The sequence below is a fragment of the Gracilinanus agilis genome, chromosome 1, assembly GCF_016433145.1.
Source record: "Gracilinanus agilis isolate LMUSP501 chromosome 1, AgileGrace, whole genome shotgun sequence".
NCBI lineage: Eukaryota > Metazoa > Chordata > Mammalia > Didelphimorphia > Didelphidae > Gracilinanus > Gracilinanus agilis.
Window position 1 is genome coordinate 313,341,346 of NC_058130.1, and position 12,863 is coordinate 313,354,208.

General features: G+C 36.0%; 1 protein-coding gene across 4 annotated transcripts in view; it reads left to right on the forward strand.

Annotated features, from left to right (window-relative positions):
- The window catches only part of MCTP1 (multiple C2 and transmembrane domain containing 1), a 721,791-nt gene that overhangs the window by 621,159 nt on the left and 87,769 nt on the right, over positions 1-12,863 (forward strand). For all 4 annotated transcript variants that reach the window (XM_044662743.1, XM_044662754.1, XM_044662765.1 and 1 more), the window contains one exon: positions 7,689-7,742. In XM_044662743.1, the coding sequence (XP_044518678.1) occupies positions 7,689-7,742 (54 nt within the window). The remainder of the gene's footprint in view (positions 1-7,688; positions 7,743-12,863) is intronic.

Genomic DNA, 12,863 nt, shown 5'->3' on the forward strand with positions numbered 1-12,863 from the left:
TTACAAAAATGTTAAGAAAAAAAGAAGAAAGATTATGCTTTAATTTTAAATGTTCTCTGCCTACTACTTAGTAATAATATAGCTGCCATGGCACATTCGAGTCCTTCTACGTGTGTTTTTTAAAATGTCATCTGTATTAGTATTACATTCAAGGAATAGTACCAGGAATCAGTTTCTTTCAAGACCTTCTTCCACTGTGTGGCATATAAGTCTGTGACAAGTGACATTACAGAAGGTCATGTCACTTTTAACTGCTTGCATTAGATCTTTCTGATTTCCCTGGTGCCCTTCCTTTGTTTGATTAATGCTACTTGATTTCAAGCAAGGTATTGGGAAGCATAATTTGGAGAGAAAATTCTAGAGAGGCTCTAAGATTTTTTCCCCTGAAAACTTTTATAAATATACTTTATTTAGCACATATGTATCTTTCCTTTTTTTCATTCCATTGCTGTGGGGAATAGCAGTCCTCTCTCTAAGAAATGCCACACTTTGGTAGTACCATTGTTAGCAAAGGTTTGGTCAGTTTTTTTGTCTATTCTAAAAAATGGAAATAAGAATAAAAGTCATATTTCAGATTTAAAGAGGAAAAGCTTGGAATTTGAGAATGTTGACCCTTTTGTTGTTTTTATTAGCAAAGTATCAAACTCAAGTACTGTACTTGTAAATGGCATATGCTCTTTAAATTCTCAGGACGAGGTTACAGTGTTGTACAGCGGTTAAATGTGGTGGTTATTCTGTGGTCTGTTTGGAAGAGCTCAGCTGGCTATCAACCAGGTTTGGGAGGCAGTGGAAGTTAAGGAAAACTCTTGGCCTGGGGAGTCACTTATTTCAAGCTACTAGAAAAGTCTAAAAGATTCTTCATCCATACCCATATTTCTTTCCTTTGGTCTTTAGATGACTGAAATGTTGGGGCCAGGGCCCTTGTGCCATTTAGAAATGTGAATGCTCTGCTTAGAAAAGGAGAAAGGGAGGAGAGAAGAGTGCTGCAGTTAATTGTAAAAAAAAAAAAAAAAAGTCATTGAGTCTTCTTCCCGAGACACTCCAAACTTTACCTGTGCTAGAGTGACTCCCCAGGAGGATATTTATACCTCTACTTGGGATTTGTAAAGCACCTTTGTGCCCCTGGAGCAAACAGATCAAATGGGATGGTGATATCCATTGTGAGGCTATTGTAAAGACACCAGCAGGATGCCATCTGCATTAAAAATCCCTATTTTAGGGGTTTATAACTTGGCATTAAAAACTCTTTGGAGAGCTGAAACTCTACACAAAGGCAGTCTCCCTAAGACAACACTTTTCTGCCAAATTTAAAAATAAATTGTTGTATTGGGTGGTTCTGGCTGCCCATTTGTGGAGCAATTGTGCGTATCCAATTACACGTTTGTGCAGTGTGGGAACAGTTTGAGTTTTGCAAATGAAGAGGCCCATTCTCTAGTCCTTCTTTGTGCAGTTCTTGCACATCAGGCTCACAGCTGGTTTGCAGAAAGTGTGAGGTAGGCTGCTTGTTGCTTTTACGGACTAATAATGTTTTGGCATTTTGAAAATTAAATTGGCACAAGCGGAGACGACAAACTCTTAAGATAGTGGTTCAGTAATTGTGTTTTAGATTTCCTGACAAACATTTGAAAGCCTCTTGAAGATTTGCTTTACTTTATCTCTACTTTATAATAGGTTTAAATCCCCCAGTTGAGTCCGTTTTGTCCTGTTAGGTGATTGTTTCGAGCTTTACCAATGGGTTTATTTATTTGTTTGTTTCAAGACAAGCTAAATAGGTGTGCTGAAAGGAAAATTCTTTGTTAAAGATATAATATCTAGGCAAAACCCAGGACAAAGAGAATTAAAAGGAGTATATTAAAATAAGTATATTAAAAGTTTGGCAAGTTAGAGACACAATGAGGAATTGATCATTGGAAATCAGCAAGAGCTTCAAGATAGGACCAGCCTCTATTGATAACTTTCATAATGAGATAAAGACAATCCAGAGAGGTCCAGGTCAGCAAAAAGGGAAGGGCCATTTCATCTCAGTTCCTCCCCTAACATAGCAAGTATTTGACCATTTTCCTTGTATAAACAGGTAGGGGGTGGCTTGCTATGTGACAAATAGCAGGTAAAAGAAAGCTGCAGTATCAACACTGATGGACAAGCAGATCTGAGAACAGTGAGTCATTTAATTAGCATAACTTTCAATGAGTGGCTATACATCTGTCTAATGTTACATTTTTTATTAATAGTTCATATGTTGACTTCATTTATCACATCAGTAAATGTTGCAGTGTCCATTTTGCCCAGCTTCATATATGTGATCTCTCACTTTGGATATCTCAGTCAGTGTTTTAGTTGAGATATTACTGGATTTAAGGGGGAAATTAAGGCATCATATACCCTAGCATCTGCTAAGGGTGTTTTATTTACCAGGAAAGTCATGGCAAAGAAGCAACTATACTTTGGAGAATCATGAGTTTAATTCATATGTGCTTCTGATCTTGGCTTGGAGCACTGTACTTTCTTTTCAGACTTTTTGGGTGGTCTTTACCCTTATTTTAGCCTGATTGAGGGGGCATCTAATGTATCCTCCCATTACAAATGGTTAGTATTATTTTTCATATATCTGTTTATACCTATTTGCAAATTCAGGAAGATCAAAAGCTACTATGAAAGATAGTCTTTGTTTTGACATGTCATTTTCTTATTAAATTTCTACTAGAAATAGCTGCACCTGTGTATGTGGGTATCTCACAGCAGAGATATCAAACATGTGGCCTCCAGGTTGCATGTGGTCCACAACACTCTTTAGTGGACTCAAAAAAAGATTAAAATGTAATTGGGAAATATTTAGCAAAGTAAATAAAAATAACAAAACCCATAGATAATATTTCATTTTAAAACTAAGCCAATATGCAGTCCACAGGGATCCTTAATATGGTTTAATAGTCTCAGTTTAGAACCACTCGACACCACTTATAGCCCCCAGTAGAGTGTACATAGTAGGTGGCCCGCAAATGCTTACTGAATGAAAATATTTAATCAGAGATAATGTAGTTAACAGAAATGCTCAAGATCGCTTCCTTCTTTGTAATGTGTGCCTCCTGGTCACCAGTCTCTGAGTTTATCTGGACTAGATCTGATCCAGAGGATTTATCTATAATATTAGTATTTCTATGCAGAATTTATTCTAGGAAACCTCTGAATATATTTTATGACCAAGTTTCCACAAATCGAACAAAGCCCCCCATCTAAGGGAATTTTTGTTACATTTTCACAAATATAACAATGATCCTTTTTAAACATTGAAGCAAATAATGGTATTATGGAAGAACTTTGAGTTGAAACTCAAGATTTGGGACAGGTTACCCTGTGCAAGAATGCAAGACTCCAAAACTTACCTTAAAAATAAAAAAAGAAATTTATTCATTAGGAATGCATGATAAAAGGCCAGGAGACAGTGTGCAGGTGGAACACTGCCTCCCCGTGAAGATGGGGTTTGGGGTTTTTTATACCCATTTGACAACAGGGTCTACATGACTAGAGATAGGATGATGATGGTATGTTACTGGATCATTGGAACCCAAGATGGGACTTGTGATTATGTCATATGTCTAAATTGTCCAGTTTAGAGGATAATCAGATATCTGGCATATAAAATAGATGCTTATCAGGAGCAAGCTGGGAGGTACCTATTTGTGCTCATCAAGAACGAAGAGGGCCAGAGGAGCTCAAAATCACTTTCCCTAGAATTGCAGGAATGCAAGGAAAAATAAGTCTTTTAAGTACTCTCTGATTGAAACACAATCTGGAGTGTTGGGGTGTCTAGGTGAAGCCTGTACCCCCATATCAGTTTCAGTTACAGGACAGCATTTGTTGTACTATATAGAAAAAGCAAAAAATACAAATTAATATCAAGAGACCATAAGCAAATCCAGAAAACATATAAATAAGCCATAAATAATCAATACAGTTCTCACTTTCTGAATTTTCCCACTGGATCAATATCCTTCAGATGCACAGTACCACCCTCAAAAGAATTTGTGTTTGCTAATAAGGCACCCCCATCCCCAAAATTATAGGGAATCCTTCTTTCCCATAAGGACACATATAATACCCAACCCTTAAATGACCTTTTACGAGTTCTCTAATTAATTTGATCTACTAATTAGTCATTAGATATAGCTCTTGGTATAGCTGTAATAGCTCTAAAATACTAGCATTCCTTTCTTATAAATCTCTATCCCCTAATGAAAGTTTCCTTATCTGTAAAATGAGGAGGTTTGGGCTAGATGAACTCTTTGGTCTTTGCCCCTTCTAACTCTTAGATCTTACGAATGTTAAAAGCGTGATCTGTATTCATGAATGGAAATATGTTCTGTAATGATTTCTTTTTAATGATTAAATCTTTGAGTAAAATTTTTTACAGGATTTCTGTGATGTCATTGTAGTTGAATACCTCACATTGATACTGTTTTCAGGTTTATAGAGTTCTACATACATCATCTCATTTGATCCTCATAGTAACTGTGAGTTAGTATGTTTTATGCAGATGATGAAACTAAGGCTGACAAGTTAATTGCATTTTCTTGCCCAGTCATGGCTAGTGTCAGAGAGAAGATTTAAACTCAAGTCCTCCTGACTCCCAGGTCCCAGATGGATCTGAGCCTGGGGTATAGATAAGACTGGGAAAGATCCAGGGAGGATTTGGAAAGAGTAAAAAGGAAAAATTGAAGGAGCTGGGAAGAGATGATGCCTGCCTTTCTTATAGGAAGGAGCAGTTTGAGAAGCATTATTAGTTTTGTCCCTGTGTTAGTACTTAGGCTAGATTTGCCTTCGTTGTTAGTATTTCAGTGGGATAGCTAGTGTTAGGGAGTCTTATTGGTGACTAAGAGCCAGCAATAATGTGGTGAATTCACTATGATTAAAGCAATGTGCTGCTAAACATTAGTATGAACGAGATAGTTTATGTTTAATCTTCATTTTTTTCTCCATCACTTTTTAAAGTCTAAACAACTGATGAGGATAATTCAAGTTCTGATCTGTAACACCCAATTTCCAAGGTATAAATGCTCACATTGAGAATTTAACATAAATTCTTCTGAACCAGGGATTAACTAGGTGACACAGAGGATAGAGTGCCATACCCAGAATCAGGAATCCTCTGTGACTTCAAGTTGAGCCTCAGACACTAGCTGTAACCTAAAATCTGTAACCTAGAAGAATAGAATCATAGAGTTGGGAAAGACTTTAGAAGTGATCTAGTGCATACCAACCATTTAAAAAAATATATTGTTAATGTGTTTGCATTAGTAGTACTTTTGAAGAGTTTGAATATTCCCAACAACATATTCCAAGGCATTGAAATATATTTTAAGATAACTTTAGGTATTATTTCATATTTATAGGAGAGTCAAAAGTTTTACTACTTTTAGTGTATGGGATTTGTGTATGTTGTAAAAATGTATTATCTAGCAGATTCAGCAACTACTAATTCAGAAAAGTTTATTAATAGCTATTAAGGTAGGTATCTAGTTCTTTTGACCAAAATTCCATTGGTAAGAATTGAAAAGCCCCATTGGACCCATGCTCACATGAAGCAATGTCATATATTCTTATATTTTTAAGATAATCCATAACTATATCCTATCCAATGATTTATCACAGAAGAAGCAGCAATGACTTAGTGGATAAAATGCTGGTCTCCAAGTCAGGAAAACCCAGGGTTCAAGTTGTGCTTCTGATATGCTGGCTATGTGAGGCTGGATAAATCACTTAATCTCTCAGAGCTGTAGACAACTTGTTACAAATCTAAGCTCCAGAAATAGTTGCCAACTTGCTCTGGTAGTGAGTTTCCTTTCACAGAGTTCCCTCCATAAGTGAAATCACAAGTCTATATCTATATCTATAAAATCATTAGATAACCGCAAAATTAAGAATTGGGTATAAGTAGTTGGGTCTTCTGTGTAAGGAGGCACTTTTTTTTTGGTTCATCCTCTGAGGTCTTGACTCTATATAGGTATGTGGAAAGGCATATGAACAGAACCACAAGGTAATAATAAAAATGATAATATTAACTGCCATGTATATAGCACTTTAACAGTCCTATATACAAAGGACTTTATAAATGTCTCATTTGATCCTCACAATAAATCTGAGAGATAGATGATATTATTAGTCTTTGCTTAGATGAGGAAACTGAAGCAGACAGTAGTTAAATGACTTGCCCAGGATCCTGCAACTAATAATAGTCTGAGACAAGATTGGGTCTCAGGTCACCCTAACTCCAGGCTTCCCATTCTATCCACTGCATCACTTAGTGCCTGAATGAAGTATGGGCAATTCTTGATTATTATGTGAGGCTGAATCAAAGAGAAATGATATAGATAACTCTCAATTAGATATTTTTTTAAAACTCATTAGAGTTGATTTAAAAATAAATTGCATAATCTTTATTCAGAAAATTTACCTTCATAACTATTTTAAATTAATTTACATCCTCATACCACTCACCAAATGACAATAGAAAGATGTCTCCAGATGGGCTAAGGAAAAGAAGAAACCAGCCTGGAGTGAAAAATTTTCTTATATGATCCATGATCTATGATCCTTGTACATAGATAATCAAGAATTAACTGTGGTACATTGGAAACAGCTTCAGACAACAGCCTGTGTGACTTATATAATAATATAATTATACTAATATAATGTTATATAATAAACATAATATAATAAATCAATAAAGCCTATTGACACTGGGCTAAGCAGTTTACAATTATTATCTCAATTAATTCTCACAGCAATCCTGGCAGGTAGGTGCAATTTTCCCCATTTTACAAATGAAGAAACTGAGGCAAACAGAGGTTAAAGTGACTTACCCAGGGTCACACTTTAATAACAACAATGATAATAATATGTAATATATAATATAATAATAATAAGTATCTGAGGTTGGATTTGAATTCAGTAAAGGGGGTAAAGGGGGGGTCACCTTATTTTGGAACCAGAAGATCATCAGGTCCAGATTCATTTTATAGAGGAGGAAGCTTAGTTTAAAAAAAGTAAAAAATGACTTGGTAAGTCATAACCATTGCAAAGGGAAGGTCAACATCAGCATCCAGGTTTCCTTTCTCCTGGCCCAATACTCTTTTCCTGTACCAATGCTTCTGATGAATAAGAAATTTAGGCCTGGCATCATCATTGCATGTTTACTAAGTCTGTTCTTGAACTGCCTGAATAATATAAAAAACAAGAGCTGGGGGGAAAAAAAGGATTATCTGGTCCAATGTTTACCCAACTAAAATGTAGATATATATATTATATATACATACATATAGGTATACATGGGCCCAAAAATATGTGCATATGTACATATATTTTATATATTTTTAATATATGTATTTATAAACACATCTGTATTAAGACTTTTGGGGGCCCCCATATGTCAGTGCTGCCACAGACATGCAGAGACAGACAGATGTCTAGATAACAATAATTTTGGTATCTATATAAATTTCTAATACTACTAGATGGTATGGATCAATTAAAGATGGAGTGTTGTCCAAATCTCAATCTCTAGATCGAATATTTTCTTTCTCAGCATGTTTCAAATGTTAATAAAGTTTTCATCCTTAAAAAGCTCCCAATTGACAGAACAAAATTCTCTTCTTGAAAATCATGACAACGACGTCTGTTTCTGTCTGCAGGTAGTGGAGGACATGCTAGAGGACGAGGAAGAAGAGGATGACAAAGATGACAAGGTAATTATCTTCCCTAGCGCTTGGGTACCTGGGGATGGGAGAATTTAGACATGACACTGTTTTTACAGACAGTTAAAAAAGGAGTTGAAGTGTTTTAGTCCAGAAAATTGGACAGTGCTGTTTATCATCCTAACAATGCCACTGGATGTTGCAGGAAGGATAGAGGACTATAAATCCTCTTTTTTTTCTTTTCTTTTCTTTTTTTTTTTTGTCCAGTGCTGGGTCAAATATTTTTCTGCCAGGAACAAAAATAATTCAGCTTGTCTGGAACTTGATAGCTCTTCTGAAGATAACGGCAGTGACAACTGCTTTTGAAGGACAAAAATTTGTCCTGTCTTGAGTATTACAAATAGGACTATACTTTAGGGAGAAAAAAAGGAGTAAAAATAGCATCCCCACATCAGTTGAAGATGGGATCCTGTCATTCTGTAATTTTCAATGAATTGCTTGGTTAAAAGAATGGCCCGTATATGTGTGGCACTCTGTAAGGCATTTAAATAATCACACTTGCCAATGTCCACTTGATCTGGAATAGGTACTGTGGCCCTATAGGCCAAGAAGACCTGTTCTTTCTTACCCCTACATATTTCTGTCCGTGGGTGGCTGGTCCCCATATAGGATTTTGGTCACAGTAAATAACAGCTAGTTTCTACATTTCATTGAACCAAATGATGGGACGATTTGGATTGGTTGTTCCCCCTGGGAGAGGGAAAAACCAGGGGGAGGAAATTAGAATGACCTTGTACCACAGCTTCAGTGGCAGGTGTTGGCAGGATGACTCTGCTGTGGAGAAAAGGGCTATGGATCAACCTTGTGCTTGCCTCGGGGTATTTCTAGACCAAAAATGTGGAAAACAGGAAAGAGAAAAAACGACTGATTTTCTAAAAAATTTGTTCTGCATAGAAAACCAAATTTTGACCTTCACCAGTATTCGTCTGACTTCTGTTGTAGTAAAGCAATGAAATTTTTTGAAGAGAGGAGAAAAACAGTATATCTTAATTTATGCCTTTGACCTTTGTTTCTAGTAGAGATGTACAGTTATATACCAGTGTAAGAATTTGTGTGCTGGCAGCAAGCATTAGAAATGTCAAAAAAATTCACAGTGATTAGTTAATCCCCTGAATGATTTTTTTTACCAGATAGCTAACATCCAGTGCTTTAAAGAATATAGAACACACACACACACACACACACACACACACACACACACACACACATACACAACTAGAGTGGTTCTTTCTTTGCTGGTTCAAACATTTTAAAATTGAGAGAGCTGTTCTGTGAAATCCTTCTGTACATTATTTAGTCATTAGCTGCATCATTTTAGTATCATCAAACACTGAACTAACAAAACCTCCTTCTGCAAAAACACATATGTGCTAGTTTTTAATGTTAAATAATGTGAGCATACACTTCTGGCAATAAAAGATATGATTTATTGCGAAGGTCAGCCTTGTAGCTGTAGAGAGCTTGTATTTTAACTCAACATGCTAGCTCTGAATCTTCATTTCTCTTCTGATAAACACGAAGCTGCCATCCATTTATGGCCCTTTTCCCTAGCTTGTAGCAGCTTTATTATTAAAGCTACTGTAAGGGATCCATCCAAGCAGCATGTGTATTCCCAGAAATTTTAATAACTGTGGGCCCATAGTGTAGTTTGCTGCTTTAATGCTTTTGCTCGAAATCAGTCTATTTCCTTGGCACCTCCTTGATTCCCAAACTCCTAAGAAATCTCCCTTCTTTTTGGGGGTGTGGCAGAGGAGATGTAAGGGAAGTGGGTATAAAGGAAAAGAGACAGAAAAAGAAGAGCAGGGAATGGGAGAATAAGAGAGAAAGGGAAGAGCAGGGAGAGGAAGAGCAAGAGAGAAGAAAGTGCTATATAGATGTCTCTTTAGAGCCGCCTCACCAAAATGTAGTTGTAAAACAAAAATTTCCCAGGTTAGAAAAAACAGCAAACCTCTGAAGCAGTGCCCTATCCTAATCTAAGTGTTCATCCTAATCTTAATCTAGTCTCAGTCAACCCCTTGATTCTGTTACACTTTCTGAAGTTGATTGAAAAAGACTATTTAAATTACTGTGTAAATTCAACTATATTTTTATAGGAGACAAAAAAAGAGGGTGTTTTCCATGTGAAATGAATGTCATTTGATTTTCATGAATCCTAAATCCTTTTTTCTGTAATATGAAAGGTTTTTTTAAGCTCTAATAATGCAATTTGTAGTATAAAAATCATATCCCGCATAAAAAGGAAAAATGACAAAGCTGATCATTTACAACAGATTTTTAAGTGCTTGCATAATAGAAGATAAAATCTTTTGCATGGACTTTCTAAACTCTGGGTTTTTTTTATTATAAGAAATGGAAATATGGAAAGGATCCTTCAAGTTCCCATTTACCAGCTTCCGTCTCTTGACCAGATTACACACCACTAAATGCTGCAAGGTTTAGATGTCAGTGTGTTCCAGTAGTGGCAGGGCAATTTCCTACTTTAAAACATTCATTGGTTCTTCAGTCTAAAGTTTGCATGTAAAGTCAGACATAATGGAATTTTTTTTGTGTGTGTGAAAACAAATGTGTCTTTGCTACATCAGCAGATACTGACCTCCAGCTCTCATTATTCCTGTTTTCTCATATGGCATAATAGTAAGGTCAGGTCAGTGGGTTCTCTTATAGGATAAAAGTAAAAAAGATTAATAAATGTGCCAAAGCTTCACTTTAATTGAACCTGAAGCATATGTTGCAAGTATGTAAAATATGTCCCAGATGTTTCACCATGGCTTTCCCTGATTACCACAAGGCAACTATTAGTCCTGTAACCTTTGGACTTGGGGGTAAATGGGGTATTACATGGCACAAAAGTAGAGCACCTGTTTTCCATTCAGCAAAGACCCCTGGCAGGCTTTGCCTAAGCCCATCCATATGTTTTCACTTAGCAGATTGTTGGGCGATTATGAAAAGTGTCTTTCTTTAGAGCTAGCATAGATATTAGTCACTTACTCACAATGAAAGCGCAAGTCATTGGCCTCTTGACAAGGTTGGTGTGGGCATAAGTTGAAGTAGTTTCTTTGAATTAGGCTTGGAGTACTTTCCCTTGCTGTCCCTATATAAATTGCACAGTTACACACCGAAGGGAGTCGAGCAGATTAAGATTGTAATTAGCTAAAAATAATGGCATTAGAGCATCTTTTCCATCAGCACTGACTTTAGCACCTGAGAAGGCTTTGGTCAAGGTTGGTGGAGCTTAGCCTTCTTTGGTGTTGGCCCCCAGAAACCCTCAGATCTTCCCTCTTTTAGCATTTCTCTTTAGTCCTGCTTTTTTCATTAAAGCTGCTGATTATTATTCAGGGGAGGCTATTCATCCTCAGACTTGTCATGATATACATCTCTTATTGCTTTTTCTATTTGCTCAAATCTGACATCCGGTCTCTTCTTCTTCATGGATCCAACTCTGAGGTCTCCATAAAGGCAAAAGTCAGGGCTTAAAGTGGCAGGTCTCAGGTTTAGTGTTATTAAGCCATTAGAATTGATTATTCAATAATGAACCATGGAGTTGTTAATATTTTCACTTATCAGTGTTATGCAGTACTCCCCTATTAAGCTTTGTTGTAGATGGCATTGGTCATGTATTAAATGTTACAAAGCGATAAGGCGGTGCTCTCAATTCCACATGTTCTAGACCATTCAGTGAATGTATGTACGTATGGTGTCCTCTACCAATCACAGATTCACAGTTTGATCTGTTTTTTGACCTGGCTCCTAACCCTGCCTCTGTGGTTAGTGGAATATCTTAGCAAATAAGGCTTAGCTAAATTACCTAAAGTAAAGCTAGCAACAAACCATAAAATGACCTTTTTCACAGTGTTATATAATAACACAGTGGTCAATCTACATAATCTATACATCTAATTAATGAAGATCAATTTTCTTTTGGTAGCTTTAAAGGTTTAGGCATGCTTTCCATGGAGCTTCTTACTTGGTTTGTAATAAGATCCAGCTGTGATTTCAGGAAACCAAAGACAGAATGCAGGCTTTCCTTAGGGAAAAAAAAGTATACATTTGAAAGCATGGTATTTTAACCATGTTTGTTGAGAAATGATATTAAAATGCTCTGGTTTTTATGCTTATGGTGCCTAGATTTTTTTCTTTGGACCTTGTGTCAAGGTTGCTATGCTTCAAGATAAGTAGATGTTGTTAAGGAATGTATCTGAATTGCCTAGAAAAATTGTGTGTGTGTGTTTGTGTGTATGGTAAATATAAGCAGGTCTTTCTTATGCTTTAATTCTTGAAGTCTGTGTTTACTGATTAAGTTCTCAATCTCCAAACATGTACATGCTGGTGTATCTAATATGCCCTAGATGCATACGTCTATGCATCTCAAGTAGACCATGAGTGCATGGAAAGAGATAATTAAAATAAGTGATAGGAAAGATTTTAACCTGACAAAGTAATATTTTCCAGTTATGTTGAGTAAAACAGTCTCACTGTAGCAAAAAAAAAAAAAAAAAGATATAGAATTAGATGAGGGGAGGTATGGTAAGGTAAAGAAAGGGAATTTTTTAAAATAAAAAAATTTTTAAACCTAAGGTTTAAAAGCTTCAGATCTCAGGCCATTTCATACAATTCCATTAAAGATGGTGCTGCATAGATGATTGACCTATAGATCAATCAATCAATATATACATATTTATCAAGTGCCTACTATGTGTCAGGTATTATGCTATGCATTAGAGAGACAAAAAGAAGAAAACAAACAAACAGTTCTTTCCCTCAAGAAACTTGAAGTCTAATGGGGAGACAACACACAAATATAAACAAAGTAGAGCTATGTACAGGATAAATAGGAAATAATTAACAGAAGGAAAACACTATAATTAAGAGGAAGACTACCTGTAGAAAGTGGTATGTATTATCCATTAGGTTCCTTCTACCTCTAAATCTATGATTCTATGAACCTCTATAGAAATAAAGTTAGGTAAGTTTTGTTGTCCATGTGTTCCTATCAGGGGCATGACTCATGCCTACAGTCATATAAAATTAAAATATATATATATATATATATATATATATATATATTTACACACACATATATACATATATATGGAGAGAGAGAGAGAGAGAGAG